General features: G+C 41.1%; 1 protein-coding gene across 6 annotated transcripts in view; it reads right to left on the bottom strand.

Moving 5' to 3' along the window:
• The window catches only part of ASAP1 (ArfGAP with SH3 domain, ankyrin repeat and PH domain 1), a 161,157-nt gene that overhangs the window by 111,769 nt on the left and 30,864 nt on the right, over nucleotides 1-18,524 (bottom strand). For all 6 annotated transcript variants that reach the window (XM_064442082.1, XM_064442087.1, XM_064442085.1 and 3 more), the window contains one exon: nucleotides 17,700-17,829. In XM_064442082.1, coding sequence (XP_064298152.1) covers nucleotides 17,700-17,829 — 130 coding nt within the window. The remainder of the gene's footprint in view (nucleotides 1-17,699; nucleotides 17,830-18,524) is intronic.

The raw sequence follows: 18,524 nt of genomic DNA, 5'->3' as shown, positions 1-18,524 counted from the left end.
AAACTCAACCGAAAGCTTCCTAGTAAGGCTAAAAATGGATCTGAACATTAATACACAAAATCAAAGCCGAACACAAATAAAACCATTGATTACTGGAAGCCTGTTTGAGTCTACAATGTAGTCCAATACACTAAAGCACTTGTGCCACCCTAAACTGATCAGCTGTCATCAAGTTTCAGGAGAGAAGCGACATGCTTGGAGCAATGCTTATTCTTCATGCATCAGCTTGATCCAAATGAAATGCCTGCATTGCTGAAGAAAGAGCACTACTGCCCTACAGCTATATTTGCCTTGCTTAGTGGGCCAGAAACCAGAGCACAGAAAGATAAAAGAAGCAGCTCCATTCACTCAACAGTTTTGTTCTGAGGTGCGTGTATATTTTTTGTACTGATGTATGTGTATATACCCTCACACAAAGGGCAACACCATAAGGTTCATACAGAATACAGAAGCCCAACTGCAGGCTCCATTCACACCTCAGTCATTACTGTGTGTAAGACACACACCCCTACACTCTGTCACTAAATGACCATGTCTCTATAACCTTTTATTATAACTTACCCTGGCCCATCTTACATAAAGGCTGGGTGATGTTCAATCAACAAACTACTCTTTAAAGCATTTGCAGTCTTCTATGATCCTACATCTCCAGGCTTGCATTCTTTTTCCTTCCTGTTAAAACTACATGGTATTCAAACCCTGCTCCGGAAACAAAAATAATAGATTTCCTCTTGCAGTTTTATGAGACTACTATAACCTCAGAGCTTTACAATATGAATAAATTTGCCTGGACCCCTGTCAAAAAGAGTAAGAGGACAGATTAGGGTTAAAATCTTCCATTAACATGCCCAACACACAAGCATTTTATAAAATTTTACACATTTAGCAAATACATTCAATTGCCTTCAGATGGAGACCTCAATATTCTTTCTCTTCCTTCAGCTAGACTACTCAACTTCAAGGCAAACTTTCAGAAGTTATGAAATCCCAATAAAAGCTCACCTGGAAAATGTGTTGTTTGCATGACTCTTCTAGTATTTCAGGCAAATTCATCAACTGGACAGGGACAAAGCCCACTTCTCTAGCATTCAGCTGACAAAGAGATCTTCATTTCTTTTCCCCTCCAACTGCTCACTTCATATACAGATCTTGAAAATAACACTACAAAGTCTTATAGCTTGTACAGCAATAGCTAAAAAAATCGCACTACCAAAACCTAGTGTTTTATACATTTAGTCCGTCTAGAGTTGTTTCAAGAGCAATGTAATCTTTAGTTAAAAATTCTCAATTATGGTAAACTCTAACTTCCTTTGTAAAGTCTTCCCACAGAAGCACCAGACCCCTCCACGTGCTGGAGTTCCTCAGCAGGTTCGCAGCACAGTGCATGTCTGGGACGTCCTTCAAGCACTATGTGTCACTCTCTGATGCTCAGGAATCACAAACAGATACCATATCTCTTGCACCTAATATGTCTCCACAGGTGCATCTTCTTACTTTTAAAACCTCAAGCAAAGCTCCAGCTCTACTTCACACTGCTTTACGACAAAGAAAGTTCAGGTTTTCTTCCTCTTCCACAGATTGTTTCAGAATTAGAGATTCACATAGCAACTTTATGAAAGATATTCCAAAATGCCCCATGGAGCAAGTCATAAGTCACAGCCTTCTGATTTAACTTTGGCAAACGGACAAAGGTCCAGCCTGCATGTTTACAATGGGCAAAACCATTCTATCAGAGACGAGACATCTATCCAAATATCTTTGTACACATTGTAGGCGTGTTTTCAGCACACTACAGCTACCAGCAGAATATCATCACTCCATCCAGTAGTTCACCCTTACAGTTTGACTCATGAATCAGTGATTTCATACTAATCCCCAAGTCAGTCATTGTTTCCTGGGTTTATAGTATGAACTATGCTCTGCACCTAGCTAGATTGACTGAATTTCCTCTCCTCATTTCCTTTTGCTTTTCAAGGCAAACACACACACTGTATGTGTCAGAGAAATAGTTGTATTGCTATAAAAATAACCACACTATGCAACGTTCATTGCAAAACAAATGAGACAGTTTTAATAAACACTTCTACATATCAATTTTATTGTATAATTATCTTAGGGTAGCAGCACACATATCTGAACCCAATGAAGTAGCACCGTTACTTGTAGGAACAAGTTACATGACATGAAGCAATAGAAATAACAGAAAAAATAAAGGTAGGACAGCTCTTTACTGTTACCATCAAAAGACAGCAATAGAAATTAAAAAAAAAAAACCAACCAAGCAAATAAAATTGAAAAGGAATACAAAGGCAGATAATTGCTTTATTTGCAAGCAGGTTTGGCCTTCCACACAAATATTAAAGCTATAGAAAAATGTCCAAGAATTTTGTAAGATTTAAAGAGACATTAGTTGCTTCCCTATTTAGAATATGCGCAACATTCACTGATTCAACTTAAAGGAAGCTGCTTTGCTGCAACTTGTTGCCCAATTAAATAAGATGAGAAAAACAGGAAGCTATACTAAACTACAAATGAGTTCAGCAAATCGACTAGGCTTTGCTGAAGTAAAGCAATACTGTTACAGATATTTTAATCAGAAAGTATCACACCCATGGACAAAAATAATTTTGAAGAACCTATCCTAGACGCAGTAGAACAAATTAAGCAAGGAAGCATTCAAAGCACTTCAAATAAAGTGGGGAGACAAGGAAGGGCAGGCAGTAAATTTGAGGGTTTAAGTCAGTAGCAACTATGACAAAGAGCTTCATTAACCTGCAAAGTGTCAGAAAAGATAAAAGTTGCATTTCTTCTCATGTTTTCTCTGTCAGTTTAAACAAGGTCTCCTTCCAAGCACTTCCTGTGAAAGAAACTAGTTTGGCAACAAACCTGTCACCAGAGCACTAGAAACATTTTTAAAAGGGAGGTTTTAGAGAGAACTAGCATCCCTTTCCCTATAACCGTACTAGTGAGCAGACATCTTGGGCACTCAAGCTTCTGCAGGTGACCTCACCCCAAAAGATGTTACTTCTCTTGTACGCTTAAATCACATCAGCTAAATAACTCTGCCATTTTTTCCAAATCTGTGTACAGACAGCCCTGGTAATGTAACACTGCAAACTAATTTAAGTAGGTCTTCACAAAGAGCCTCTGCAGGCTTCTTTCATCCCTCCCAGAAGAGGATACAATGTCAGGGGGGCAGGGGGGAAGGCAACCCAAAACTAAAGCAAAACACCCCCACACCCCCCAAGAGAAAAACAAAAAAAAAAAAAAAAGGACACCACTGCAGGTCCTACAGACACAACAATACTAAAAACTGTAATATATATCCCCTGCCCTGCAAAATTCAGTATTATTTTGCCCAAGTAATTTTTCCCAAATTAAATAATAAAAAGCTTAATTTCAGCAAGGCCTCGTAAGAAGAACGATTTGCAAAAGAAATCAAAGCATCATTTATTAGGTTATGAAAGCAGCGTGCAATACCAGTTTTACAGTAAAAACAACTTTGTTAAAACATTCAAGGCAACTTCATTCAACCTTCTCTTTGAAGTCAGTTATACTCATTGTCTGTTATACTGAGCTCCATCTTACTGACTAACACAGATAGTATAAACACTCTTCCAGGATAAGAGACTAGATTAGACAATACACATAGGATATCCCACTTGCACTGTCATGGCATTATTATTCTTAGTTTTACACTAGATGACCCCTGAGGTCCCTTCCAACCTGGGATTCTGTGATTCTGTAATTTTCCTCATAATTCTGACACTTAGTGAGGGAAGAAAGATGCAAAACAACCAACAAGAATGTCAGTATATCTTACCTTTAAGCTACCTCCTTAAAAATTCTTAGTTAAGAGTCACCCATTCCTGCTGATTTGAAAACCGCTTACCATCACTGCTGTACACTACATTATTAAGAATGCAAGAATCATGGTCCCGCATGCTCACAATGTGGCTCAGGCTGGCACAGAGTTTGCACATTCCATTACAATTTACAGACCACTTTCCTTGAGTTCCCAGACAACATCCTCAGCCCAGAAGGGATTGCTCAACATGTCAGGGGACTTTAATTTCCCAGACCCATCCCAGCATTATTCAACTTTAAAATTCAACAGTTTCATAAACTGATAACTAACAAATAGTTTTTGAAGGTCATGAACAGGCATTCTGCCATCACTGAACAAAAGTGTTCAAGTTTGTTTAATATCACTGTTACACTTTTCTAACAGTTATCTTCCCTTTCTTGATACACATGGGACAAAACAGCTCAGCTACTTCCACTGTATTGTACTTATTAAAAAGGTCTTGTTTGTTTTGCGGCAAGCATTGCATTCATGTACTTTCATGTTCTTTCATGTTATCTACCTTGACTTCCTTAAGGCCTTCGACATGGTCCCACACAACATCCTTCTCTCTAAATAGGAAAGAGATGGGTTTGGTAGATGGACTATTCAGTGAATAAGGAATTCGCTGGATGACCACATCCAGAGTTTGAATCACAGAATCATAGAATCATTAAGGTTGGAAAAGACCTCTCGGATCATCAAGTCCAATCAATGGCTCAATGTCCAAATGGAGATCAGTAATGAGTGGTGTTCCTCAGGGGCCCATGCTGGGACCAGTACTGTTCACTGTCTTTATTAATGACATAGACGGTGGATTCAGTGCACCCTCAGCAACTGTGCAGATGACATCAAGCCAAGTGGTACAGTTCATTTGCGTAAGGGAAGGGATGACATCCAGAGGCACCTTGACAGGCTTGAGGAGTGAGCCTATATGAACCTCATGAAGGTCAACAACACCAAGTGCAAGGTCCTGCACCTGGGTCAGTGCAATCTCCAGTATCAGTACAGATAGGGGGATGAATGGACTGAGAGCAGCCCTGTGGAGAAGGACTTGGGGGTACTGGGGGACAAAAAAGAAAAAAAAAATCCAGACATAGGCCAGCAATGTGTGCTTGCAGCCCAAAAACCCAATTGTATCCTAGGCTGTATCAAAAGAAGCAGAGCCAGCAAGTTGAGGGAGGTGACTCTGCCCCTCTACCTCGCTCTCATAAGTACTCACCTGGAGTACTGTGTCCAGCTCTGAGGTCCTAGTACAAGACACACATGAACCTGTTGGAGCAGATCCAGAGAAGGGCCACGAAAATGATGAGAGGGCTGGAGAACCTCTCCTGTGAAAAAAGGCTGAGAGAGTTGAGGTTGCTCAGTCTGGAGAAGAGAAGGCTCCCAGGGAGACCTTATAGCAGCCATCCAGTACCTGAAGGGAGCCTACAAGAAGGCTGGAGAGGGACTTTTTACAAGGCCATGTAGTGATAGGACAAGGGCTAATAGCTTTAAACTGAAAGAGGGTAGATTTTTATTGGAGATAAGGAAGAAATTTCTTTATGATGAGGGTGGTGTGGCACTAGAACAGGTTGCCCAGAAAGGTTGTAGATGCCTCATCATTGGAAGTATTCAAAGTCACGTTGATGTGGCCTTGAGAAACACCATCTAGTGAAAGATGCCCCTACTCATGGCGGGAGGGATTGTACTAGATGATCCTTAAAAGATCCCTTCCACCTCAAACCATTCTACTATTACTAGCAAGCAGTGCTACTGAATGCTATATAGTGTTACATGCCACCTTCATGACTAAGGACTACCAAAAACAGCTCTACAAAAACACTGTGCAATCCAAACTTGAGTACAGCAAAAGTATCACTTTTCTAGAAGATGTGTAATAACCTAAATATTGCTTGGGCAAAAATAGTCTTCATTAACTGAAACATGAAGTATCTCAGAAATTCAAGTTTCTACACCCAGCAGTAACACGACAGTTTCATTCTAAGAAGACCTGAATACAACAAAACCAGATTCCATCAACAGACTCAAATGCAAACACACTGAGATTTAAATACTGAAACACTTTCTCAGTGAAATGTTCAACATGAAAATTTTTGAGTTCTAAAATAGTTGTAAATAATGAAAATAAAATGTGGAACTTAGATATATATCTATCAGGGGCAGAGCATAACAAAAACGTTAAATTTCATGTAATTGTTAGTGGGTTTCTGTCCTGTTTTAAAGAAACAAACTGACCCTGAACTTGTTTGAGACTTGCTGCCTCAGCTAGATGCACACAAATCTATGGGGTCCAATGGGATTCATCCCAGGGTACGGAAAGAGCTGCCCAATGTCATCACAAGACTTCTCCATTATTTTTCAGTAGTCTTGGAAGTCTGGAGAGGTCCCAGTTGACTGGAAGCTGGCAAATGCTGTCCTGATTTTCAAGAAGGGTAAGCCAGGCCCTGGTAATTACAGGCCTGTCAGTCTCACTTCAGTGACTGGTAAAACTGTAGAGAGGGTTATTCTGGGAGTTATTGAAAAAACTCTTGAGAGACGATGCAGTCACTGGTCACAGCCAACACAGGTTCACAAAGGGAAAGTCCTGCTTAACCAACTTAATTTCTTTTTATGACAAGGTCACCCATCTAGTTGACCAACGGATGCCGGCAGATGTGGTGGTTTGGGATTTTAGCAAAGCTTTTGATACCGCCCCTCACAGTATCCTTCTGGACAAAGTATCCAGCACACAGCTAGACAAGTCCATAATACGTTGGGTGAGCATCTGGCTGATAGGTTGGGCTCAAAGAGTTATAGCAACAGGGTTACATCAGGCTGGCGGCCAGTCACCAGGGCGGCCCCCCATGGCTCGATTTTAGGCCCAGTGCTCTTCAACATTTTTATAAGTGATTTGAACATGGGAATCTCATGTACATTAAGTCTGCCAATGATACTAAACTAGGCAGAGCTGTGGACTCCCTCAAGGGCAGAGAGGCCTTATAGAGAGATATGGATAGACTAGAGAGCTGGGCAATTACCAACTGTATGAAACTTAACAAGTAGCGGATCCTCCACCTGGGATGGGGTAATCCTGGTTACACACACAAACTGGGGGACTAGCGGCTGGAGAGCAGCCCCGTGGAAAGAGATCTGGGGGTTTGGGTTGATGGCAAATTGACTATGAGTCAACAGTGTGCCCTGGAACCAAAAGGGCCAACCTGGTCCTGGGGCGCATTAAGCACTGTATTACTAGCCAGCCGAGGGAGGCGATCGTCCCACTCTGCAGCGCTCTGGTGCAGCCTCACCTTGAGCCCTGTGTGCAGTTTTGGGTGCCTCAATATAAGAAGGAAATCAAACTATCAGAGTGTGTCCAGAGGAGGGCGACCAAGATGGTGAAAGGCCTCGAGGGCAAGGCTTAGGAGGAGCAGCTGAGGTCACTTGGTTTGTTCAGCTTGGAGGAGAGAGGCTGAAGGATGACCTCATGGCAGCCTACAACTTCCTCAAGGCGGACAGCGGAGGGGGAGGTGCTGATCTCCTCTCTCTGGTGACCAGTGATAGGACACAAGAAGATGTAACAAAGCTGGTCAGGGGAAGTTCAGACTGGACATTAGGAAAAAATTCTGGATGACGTTCTTAGTTATATGGTTTCATTTTAGGTAGTCCTGCGAGGAGCAGGGAGTTGGGCTCGATGATCTTGATGGGTCCCTTCCAAACTGAGATTTTCTATGATTCTGTGAAATGAAGTCTTAAGAATTTAACCAAAATAGGATATCTAAATCCTAGTGGTTTCATAACAAGCCACAACCCTCCTGGCAAACAAAACCTGCTACATTTCATTAAATGAATCACCAATTAAAGTCTGGCTAAGTACTAAAGCATTTGAAAATTATCTTGTGATAAATGCTTTGTTTCTTACACGAAGCCAGATCTCTCTGCTTTTTGGTGGGTTAAGGAAATACTCTTAGAAGAACTACTGCTACAATTGACAACATGCTTGAAAGAACAGAACACCAGGTTTACAAAGTGACAAAGGGCAACTCCAGAATACGTCTGCTTTAGAAGCGATGCCTGTATATGAAGACTGAGTTATGCTGGAAAAAAATAGTTCCTGTTCATAGAGCTTTAAAATAAACTTAATAAAAAGTAGTGAATTTTATAAACATCATATACAGATTTGTACAAACTTACATAGAGTAAATAAAAATATTTTTGTAAAATATATAGGAGATTTTAATAATGGGCAAAATCCTTAAATACTTTTGCATTTCAATTACATGTCAACGTTTCATGTAACTATTGAGAAAGTCAGTCTTATGTTTCATCCAAACTTTGGGATTAAAAAAAGCTACTGATTTGTACCCACAATCATTTCTCAAGATTTGAAGATTCTTCTTGCTGGGAGGTGGGCAAGAACCTCTTCTAAAGCCACATTCACCCTAAAGCTAATGAAATCATTCAGTTACCACCACGTTACAGATAAAGCTGCTGTTGCATAAGCATCACAGAACTGGGCTCTGTAGTTCTGAAACTTTTTGGATTACAGCTAGAAACTCAGATTAATTTTGCCACTGTTGTATGAGTACTGGTTTCTTCTACCTTTTAGACTAGTTGGGTTACTAACTACTACAGTGTTTTCTGTCTTTTTAAACCACATTCACTGGAACAGGCTGCCCAGAGAGGTTATGGAGTCTCCTTCTCTGGAGACATGCAAAACCCGCCTGGACGTGTTCCTGTACCCCCTGCTCTGGGCGTGCCTGCTCAAGTGGGGTGGCTGGACAATATGATCTCCAGAGGTCCCTTCCAACCCCTACTGTTCTGTAATTTCTTCTCACCCTTCAACACTAAGAAGTTTTTCTGAAGTGCCATGGAAAAGATTACGTTTCATATCAAGAAAACTTCAAATATGTTTCCCTTGTCAATCCCAAATTCTTGCTTTGTGAACCCAAAAATCATGACATGCTTTCCCTGAAAAGTAAACTATAATATAAGAGGGAAGGAAATTAGTGTACTAAATTCAAGGTGGGAGCTCTAGAATTCAAAATTCAGATCATCTTCCTTATGGAAGTAAAGATAATCCCACAGAGAGATATTTAAGCTGAAATACAGTCACCACTTTGTAGAGGTGCAGGTTGATAATTTAAAAATAATTATATCTTTATCAAACACTCAGTAACTATTCAAACCATTCTTAAAACTCATACAGAACCCCAAATTTGAAAAACTTTCTGAAATACAGATTTGTAAGAATGTGAATAGTATCCCATTTCCTCTATTAAAGAGGTCTTTCACTGAAGGGAAAAAATTATCAATTTTGCTTACATCAGTTTTATTAAGTCTAAACATGCTGTTTTTCCAAGAAAAAGCTCAGTGTAAACTTTTACCCCAAAACACAAAAAACACATTCATGAAACTAAATAACCACTTTACTCTGCCTGCATGTCTTTGATTAAAGATTAAATTATGCAGTCCAAGCAATTTTAAAGACTACTTCTACCATCAAGCAGAGTTTTGAATGTCTCTGTGGCCAGAGGTTCCACGGTCTCTCTGGGCACCTGTTCATCAGACTCGTAGTTCAGAACAAACCACCCCCAAAGCTAATAACAACAAAAAAAACCCTCCAAACACTACCACCCCCCAAAAAAAGCGCCAAATCAATCAGAATTTCTGCCTTCTCAGTTTCCTCCCATTGCATACTTGAAAAAAGCAATATGACCTTCCCTTAGCCTCTCTAATGTTAAAGAAATCCAGTTCCCCCTCCTGAAGTGATATACTCTAGGCCCCTAATCATCTCGGCGATCCTCTCCTGGACTTGTGGCAGTATGTCATTTTTCTCATGTACTTGTGAACCCCAAATGGAGTAGTTCAGATGTGGCCTCACAACTGCTGAGCAGAGGGGAGGAACCACTATTCTCTGGCTGCGCTCTTGCTAAGACTGCTCAGTACGTGGCTGGCCTTTACCACTGCCAACCCACACACAACTTGTCATCTACCCAAGTCCAAGGTCCTTTCCTGGAAAGCTGTCTTCTAGCCAGCCTGTACTGCTGCACAGGGCTACTCCAAGCCTGGCACAGGATCTCCTGTCAGACCATTTCTCCAGGTCGCACCAAATGGTGACTCTGCCTGTTAGCATATGGAAGGACTTGGTATCACCCAAATATACTTGTTGAGATCACACTCCGGCCCATCATCCAGACAACTGAAAGACACTAAACAGTACTGGCCCCAAAACTGACCCTGGAGGGATGGCGCTTGCCATCTGCTACCAGCTGCACTTTGCGCCACTGGTCACCACCCTCTGGGCTTGGCAACCCAGTCAATGTCCCACGCACCCGACAGGTCACTTATCTGGTCCATCTCTCACCAAGCTGGACAGAAGGCTGCCAGAGCAGACCATGTCAACGTAATCCTACAGACTTTTATTTTGCAGAAAGTCTTCTTCAGTGTTATACTAGATTTTTAGTTCTTCAGCAAGGAAAAACAAAAAAAAGAAAATACTCTACTGGTATCGTAAGTATCTATTTCTGCAGGAGAACGACTTCAGTATTTCTCCTGATAACAAGTGTAACATGACAGATAAAACAAGTAAGGTCAAGATAGAGGTGGCTGTTAAAAAGAAAAGGCATACATCCTCTGGCTTAACCATACTAACAACACAACTTCAAGGAGGCCATGTGCGCGCCCACGTGCGCATCTACATGTATGAAGGGGGAAATGGGATCCCAACAGTGTTTTCTTGCTTTTTCACAGGAGCATTAAAGTTTCCTATCATCACCACAATCAAACCCATTGTCCTCAAAAATCTGACTTGTCACAATGCTTATACAAAACCTCAGCATTAGCCCACTAGTACTTGAAACCTGATATATAAAACACAGATCAATACTGTCTCTTTAGAAATCTAAATAACTGTTTGCTGCACTTTTCAGCAGTGAGTTTACTTCCAGGTGTACTCCCTCAAGAAAAGAAACTCATACTATTATCTCAGGAGTTTTCCTTCACACTCACCATTAAACTTTAGGCCTCTTGGCCAGTATCAAACCTTGTAGAACAGCCTCTAAAAGTACCATGGCACATGCTATTAACCAGATTCTGAAAAGTTTCCCACGAAATATAGAAATACGCTATTCATTTAGGGCACTTTTTTTAGAACACACTTATATTGCCTACCTCTGCACCTGAAACAATACTAATAATTAGCATTCTTGGCTTGATTCTGCCTAATGATTTTATTGCAAGGAACTAATTCCATTCAAATTAAGAACTTATGATCTTTCTTTCAGTTCCCCTCCATAAATTTGTTTCACATTTGTTTTTAAAAATTAATAACATATACCCTCATTCACATTGTTACAAATCACAGTAGTTATGAAAATTGAGTTTTACTCATTGGAGTGAGAAAAATACTGGAAATTAAATCAACCAATCTAATTCTCTTCCATATCATTCATCTGCTGTCTTCCAATGACGTCACGTTGGATTATAAACATGGTTTTGTGGGTTGTTTCTCCCCTGCTTTCTTTTTCTTCAAAAAACTTTTTCTCTTTTACTGCTTTTTAACAACAGAGGCTATCTCCACAGGACTCCAATCTAAACACTAAAACCAACTTTAAGTCATGTCACTTTAAGCAACTCCCTCTTCTCCATCAGGGCCCAAGTTCCCATGACTACGTGGTACACACTCTGTCAGGATTTATCTGAACGGCATACTGAGCAGAGTGCACCAAAGAGCACTTTCACAGTTTCCTAACTGATGAGCAAACATGAAGAAGCCTGTTGGGAGTTCAAAACAAGAAGCAGCACTTCTCTAAAAAACATACGATCTACCAAAAAGCAATAAGGACTTTCAAAAATATCTCTAAAATGAATACAAATTCTCAAAAGGCAAAGCTAATTAATCTGCCATGACTGAAACTTTGAGCTACCAGTGAACACTTCTTTGTTTTTCCTCCCATCAGTCACATTTAGGGAGGAGATTGGCTGCTTATTACAACCAAAGTTTCGATTGCTATCAAATGAAGGGTAAAACTGGTTACATACTCCATGAATAAGTACTGTAGCATGTAAATGTAAAAAAAAACATCCTCAAATGCATTTTTGTGAAACACACTATTGCAAATATAGGATGTTGCTGTCAAGTCTCCATCACATTTTCAGTATCACAATCAGGCGTCACCCATGAGCTGTCACTGTGGCATCTATATTTTAGAACACTCATGTATCCATTTTTGTGTCTTTGGTGCAATTTGCCATTCAGCGTAAAAACAGTAATAATTATCCTGAGTTTTATTTACTAGACAAAGAAACTTTTCTTGTCTGGTTCTTTTAGGATGGTCTGCTACCAGAAGCATATTTCTTCAAAAACTGAAGATCATTTGTGGTCTGTTATGTAAGAACCAGGTCTTAAGTACAAAGATCTCTATAATGCAGACTGTTTCTGACCACCATAAGCAATAGGTTACGAGGTTAGGAAAAGCTGGTTTTAAGTCTAGTGCTGCTGGAGTCTCCTGGATTTCCACCACACACACACCCAAAAAAATCTATTTTCATTAAAAAAATTAAAAGGATAAAAAATAGGATCTTACTATTTACCTGTTGTAGTTACATAGAGGTGACACTTCCATGGAAATGAAGTGATAGAAACAATAGAAAAAAATATTTTTCTTCAGACACACATACAAAATAGATCTTACCAGTTTTCACAGTTCAGGCTAATGAACAAAGTCTGTACCTATTGCCAGCTGAAACAAAAATGTTGATTTAGAATGGAAGCGCTCCTGTTCTCTTGCATGGTTTCACCTGCCTCCCTTGATAGAATACTTGGTCACTGGAAAAGGATCTTGTGGGACAAAAGTGTATGAAATCACTGTAGATGAACTGACTGTAGACCGGTTTCAGTGCTACACTAGTTTCTACAAAATCGTAAGGAGGAAAAAAAACCCTGTCCCCATACCCTTGTCCCGAGAGTCTTTCCCCCAGTAGAATAAGAAAAATTTACAGAATCTGAAGCATGAAGGAAAGCTACAAACAGAAAACTGAAAATTATTCATAAGCAACAGACTTGAAAGAAAATTTTTAAAAGGCAAAACAAACAAGCAAAAAAGCCCCATACTTTCCCCTTTCCCATCTCTAATCCTAGACGGGTATCCTTGACACAATGAAGAACACTGAAAAATCTTCCCCCTTTAAATTGTGTTAGATTATACCAGACTTGGATTGAGAGCAATAAAATTTATGTTGGGATGAGCAGGAGCCAAACAGTCATTCTTTCACTGATGCAGCATGCATGCATCTGTTACAGGACCAGTCTAGACCAACAGACCTCTGAGCTCAGGCAAATCAGCACAGTGAGAAGCAAAATGAGCAACAGTCATTGCTGAAATGGTGGTTTAGGGGATTTTTTAATTAAAAAAACCAAAACACAAAACCCACAAACTAAAAAAAACAACACCAAACATATCTGCAGCCATATTTCATCATACTAATCAGCTAAACATTTATTAGAAAAAGGACACGTATGACAAGATCTAATGGTCAGAAAGCACATTCTGAGTTTTCGACTTCGCACTGAAAAGTAAAAGAAAGAAATAACAGTAATCATTAAAGATGCTAAAGTTTTACACAAGTGTAACAGTAAAGCAGGCATCAGAAACAACTGTAGCAATTCGTTATTGTATCATCAGCTTCTAACCGTCCCTTCTTATCTACCAGCCTGCCTAAAGGGAATTTAAACGTTTAAGCTTAACCTCTGTGTCTCAAGACAGCCCTGCAAAACATCTGCTGCTTTAGGAGAAAGACTCATAACTGCCTGGTCATGATAACCAAGTTATCCCTTGAGTGCAAAGATGTCCTTTCAGCTGGAGCTGGGACACAGCAGAATGGTAATCAAGCCAGTCTTGTGGTGATCCCACATGTGCGCTTCTTACTCTCAGACAGATGTCATCATTCCCTAAAAATTCCAGCTAGCTCACACAGTAATATCAACTCAAGGATTAAAATAAACTCTTCAAAAATCTATTTGAATAACAGAAATCATGGAGCTACTGTAGATATAAAAGCATGTCTGGTAAGAACAAAGCAGAGGCTATATTTTAAGCTACTGTATCAGTAATCTGACTATATTCTCCTGGAACATCTTTTTTTTTCTTTTTTTTAAAGTAATTAACCACCCATCTACATGCGCAAAAATACACCTCTTTTTATAAATATTATAAAAAACTTCTCCCAGTTTCATGCAGAAATATGAAGTTCAAAATGTCTTCTTTGCATGAACATAACATGACATTGAAGAAATCAACACGGAAAGGAGTACAGACTGCAAATCCTCTTAAACTAGAGCTAGCCTATGATATAACGGTTTAGTTCCTTCCTCTGAGTTCAGGAAAAAAATTACTTTAGCAATAGAATGAATGTTAAAATTTGTGTCTACTGATGGCCATCAGATAACACTCATGCTTTCAAAAAAATTTTTATTAAAAAAAAATTTATCTTGCAGCTCTTTGGTAACTACTATAAAAGATGCCTAAGCTTGGCTACAAAGATGACAGGGTCTTTTTTTTGGTCTACTGTGACTGGATGACAAAAAAAATCAGTACGTTTTGCCTCTTAAGAGAGGGAAAAAAAAAGAGCTTGCAAATTTTCACAAGTTTTGGTGGTTTAAATGATGTAGCATGGAGCCTTTTGAGTCAACAAACTGCTACATAGCAGGACGTACTTACTACTTTATCCTTTGATAATATTACAAAGATTTAAATAAAGTTTAGTTTGGGATTGTTTTTGGGGGGGGAGAGCTGGGGGGGGGGGAGGGTGGTTTTGCCTTTTTTTGAAAAAAAAAAAAAAAGGGTCACCCACAAACACATAGAAGTCCTTTGGAGAATCTTTCCCAGGGTTCTGATTGTTTGAGGTATGCCTTAGTATCTTGCTGGGCTTTCCACTAAAAACTTATAAAATGCGAAGTCAAGTCATCAGAATCAGTAAAAATGCCTGCCCTTATTTTTCATCTGAAACTTGTCTCAAAATTGCATCTAAGTGGATCCAAAGTCTCCTCTGAGAAGTATTTTAGTTATAACAGGAAAAGAGTCACAACTAGGAGAGAATATATATCAATCCACCCAGCTGAACTAACTTCACTTCTACTAGAGGACAACCAAGTGAAAAACCAGCAATGGAGTCCACCACCTATTTCACTATTTCAGAAAATTTGTTAATGGTGATTAAGGAACAGTAGATTCACAGCTCTGTAATGCCTTCATTGAACTAGGCACACAGACACACACAAAACTTTCTTTTTTGTCACATTCTTTATGAAAAGGTGGTTCTGATCCAACCTCTGACCTGAGCTATGGTAGGAATTACATCAGCATGAGAGGCTACAAAATGGATCTTTTTGTTAAATCTGTTTAATTTCCCTACCCTTTCCATTCAGAAATAGTTCTAGTTCACAATCTTATTTAAAATAACAAAAATAATTAGTTTATCCACAAACCAGCTTATAGTCACTGAGGGAGGTGCAGGTTATGTTGAATTAAGGTAGCTTTAAAATAATGACCCAAGATACTTCAGGCTGCAGCACCATAACAGCAGAGAGCTTGACACTGCCTGCAAAAGCCCAGTGAGGGCTCCAACCTACATCCAACACTAAGCTGAAAAAATCAAACAGCTGCAAGGATGGGATCATCTCCTTTGCCTTAATGGAGTAGGCTCAAAACTGAGGTTCAGGAGCTGCTTGAAGAGCTCTTCAGTCATCCATGGTGCACAGACAATAGCAGCGGTAATAACAGTCACACCAACCATTCCATTTCATTCCCTGCTCCTCCGTATGAATGATAGCCTTCAATAAGCAGATGCACCAAAACCAACCTAACTTTAGAGCAGAAGCAGCAGAACTGCGTATGCCAGCTATTACTACAATAAAGACACATGATCAGGCTCTAACGGAGCACTTCGCCACATTCCAACCATCTGCATTTCCTCATGCAAATTAATAAAAACAAATTTGGGGGAGTTGCTGATTTTTTGCAGTATGTGATAGTTGAGCATATTTATGTCTTGCTTCCCATCAAATAATGCTTTTTTTAATATATCTACAGATAAATGAAAAAATAACACAAAACAAGTCCAGAATCAATTTAAAATGCAGAGTTTAAATAGAGCACATAGTTATACAAACAAAAGAAATTCAAGAAACAGCAATGCAAGCATTAGAAGCACCCACTATTCTCTATTCCTCTGATTTATTGCTGTCAAATCAGACATGAAAACTTTGAAAATATGCACAATCCACACAAATGGTGCAGAACGCTGTGTATTTACCTTCTTATATTTTGGTTTTCTTTGGATGGGCATCACCACACTCAAAACTGTACTGATTATCTTCCCAGTCATGAAAGCATTATACTGTATTCTTACCCTAGAAGTCACCAGTGATGGCACATACATATTTTTACTTAACTCTATGAATGCTGTCAACTGTACTAAGAAGTATACCAATGGTTCTATCTATTCCACATAGTCAAGACCAGGGGGCAGCAATACTGTCAAACACACACCAAAACAGGTTGATATCTGACAAATCTGTAAGTAACTAGGGCTTAATTACACGAGAAAAAAAGCAGTTACAGTTATGGAAAAGTTACAGAAGTTAGCCTAGGTTACATAATAAAAATAAAATATATAATTTTAGATGTAATCTTACTATCGCTCAGATACCTAGCCAGTTACTGTAAACAACAGCACTGTTGAAATTTTGAACTTAGATGGTTTTTCTAATAAGTCAACACTAACTGATTTTAATTCCATGGAATTAGATTTTCCATACCCGAACCTATCAGGAGAACGCCATGATTAACACTCTTTCCTTGCATACCAAATGCTTTGCTCATGCCAACACATTCAGCAAAACTAAAAAGAATCTATTAAATCAATCTCCTAGATACTCACTGGCTCCTGAAGAGCTAACAAAGACTTGATGAACCAAGTGTATAATCCAAAAGAACAACTAACTACCATGCATGAAACAACAGCAAAAACCTGTCTTCTCTCAGTGTTGTTATGCTAGTACCTTCAACCAAGTGCAGGACAAGAGAAGCGCTACACACTGTCTTGTGTTAAAGTCATTCGGAAGACATTTCCTTCTAAGTGCTGACCTAGTCCTTAGGAAATCAGCACCGAAACCTCAAATAAGAAGCAGTGGACTGACATCCCATAGCAACCAGCTCTGTAAGTTTACCTGTTCTCACACTCTTCCTTGAGAGTGAAGCAGTATAAACATTTAAATGGCGCTCATAATAAGCATTAAGAAAAACCCAACACTGAGGCTTCAAGGTTGAGATGCTGAGACTGTATAATCACTTCTGCTGCATTATTTTGCTCCTCTCCTTCCACCACCTATTTTGTTTTCATATTATTATCCTCACTCCACATTCACCCCTTCTTCTTTACCTCATTTCTTAAATGAGGTCTCCCTTGGCAGGTTTCTGCAGAGTTCTGCGCTGACTTGATCTAATGAATGGCCGGGGAAAACCTCTGCTAACACTCCCAAACAAAACTCAGCCTTCATCTTCCTCTAAAAATCCCAACATCCACACTTTCTTCTACTGCAACAGCCGCCAACAGGAAAAACACCAAGAAGTACAACAGTAATATTTAAGTTCAGGCAACTGCTTTACGCTCTAATCTTTAAGACGCCAGGGCAGGAAAGCTTTCTGTAACTAGATCAATATAAGAGCGAAGTCCCACAATTAAAAGACCAGATTACAGGCATACCAGTGCCTCTAGCTCCCGTGGATTTGGGCGGGTGGTACTGCCCCGTCCTTGATGCTCTTTCTCAAAGACAAAAAAAAAAAAAGAAAAAAAAAAGAAAGGGTGTGTGATTTACCTCCTCCAGCAGCGTGACCGTATTTCTGCAGTTCTGCAACCGGGTGGTGAAGCTGGAGGTGGTCGGGGAGTTGTAATCCTCTGTGGTCTCGGCGATGAACTCCGACACGGTGATCTGGTCCGGCATGATCCTACGGCGCCGGTAAAGCCCAGAAGGAGCCGAGCACACGGGTCCGGGGGGGAGGGGGGGGGGGAGGGGGAAGCCAAGTTTTGGGGGGAGGAGAGGAAGGTGGTGGGGAAAAAAGGAAAAGGGGGGAGAAAAAAAAAAAAAAGCAGAGGGAAGATGTTAACAGCCAGCAGAGACCCGCAGCATCAAAGCAACGGAGCCGCAGAGAAAGGCTGAGGCTTCGCCCGCCGCAGCCAGCCTCCCCCCCGGCCGCCCCCTCCTCCTCCCGGGCAGGGGGTGAAGGGGGAGAGGCCCCCGCACAGCACCCCGCGCCGCTCGGCCCCGCCGGCGGGGAGAGCTGCCTCGGCTGCCTGCGGCCCCCCGACGGCTGCGGGGACGGGGCCGCCTCTGAGGAGCCCGGCCCCGCCGCCGCGCTGAGGGGAGCGAGGGCGGGATGGCGGGCGGGGAGCGGCGCCCGCCAGGCTCGGCCCCTTTCCCCTCGCGCCCGCCCGCCGACCCCCCCTCACGCCCCCGCCGCCGCCGAGTTGGGCACTAACTTGTGCGGGCTGCGGCTGCGCCCCCCGGCCGGGGGAGGAGGGGAGGGCCGGGGGAGGCGGCGGCGGGCCGGGCCGGGGCTGGCGGGGGCTCCCGCCGCCGCTGACAGTCACCCGGTGACTGACAGGCGCTGCCCAGCGCCCGCCCGCAGCCCCTACGTGGGGC

Source organism: Phalacrocorax carbo, chromosome 2 (genome assembly GCF_963921805.1).
Source record: "Phalacrocorax carbo chromosome 2, bPhaCar2.1, whole genome shotgun sequence".
NCBI classification, from domain to species: domain Eukaryota; kingdom Metazoa; phylum Chordata; class Aves; order Suliformes; family Phalacrocoracidae; genus Phalacrocorax; species Phalacrocorax carbo.
Note: the sequence above shows the minus strand (reverse complement) of the source record. Positions and strands in the feature narration are given on the sequence as shown.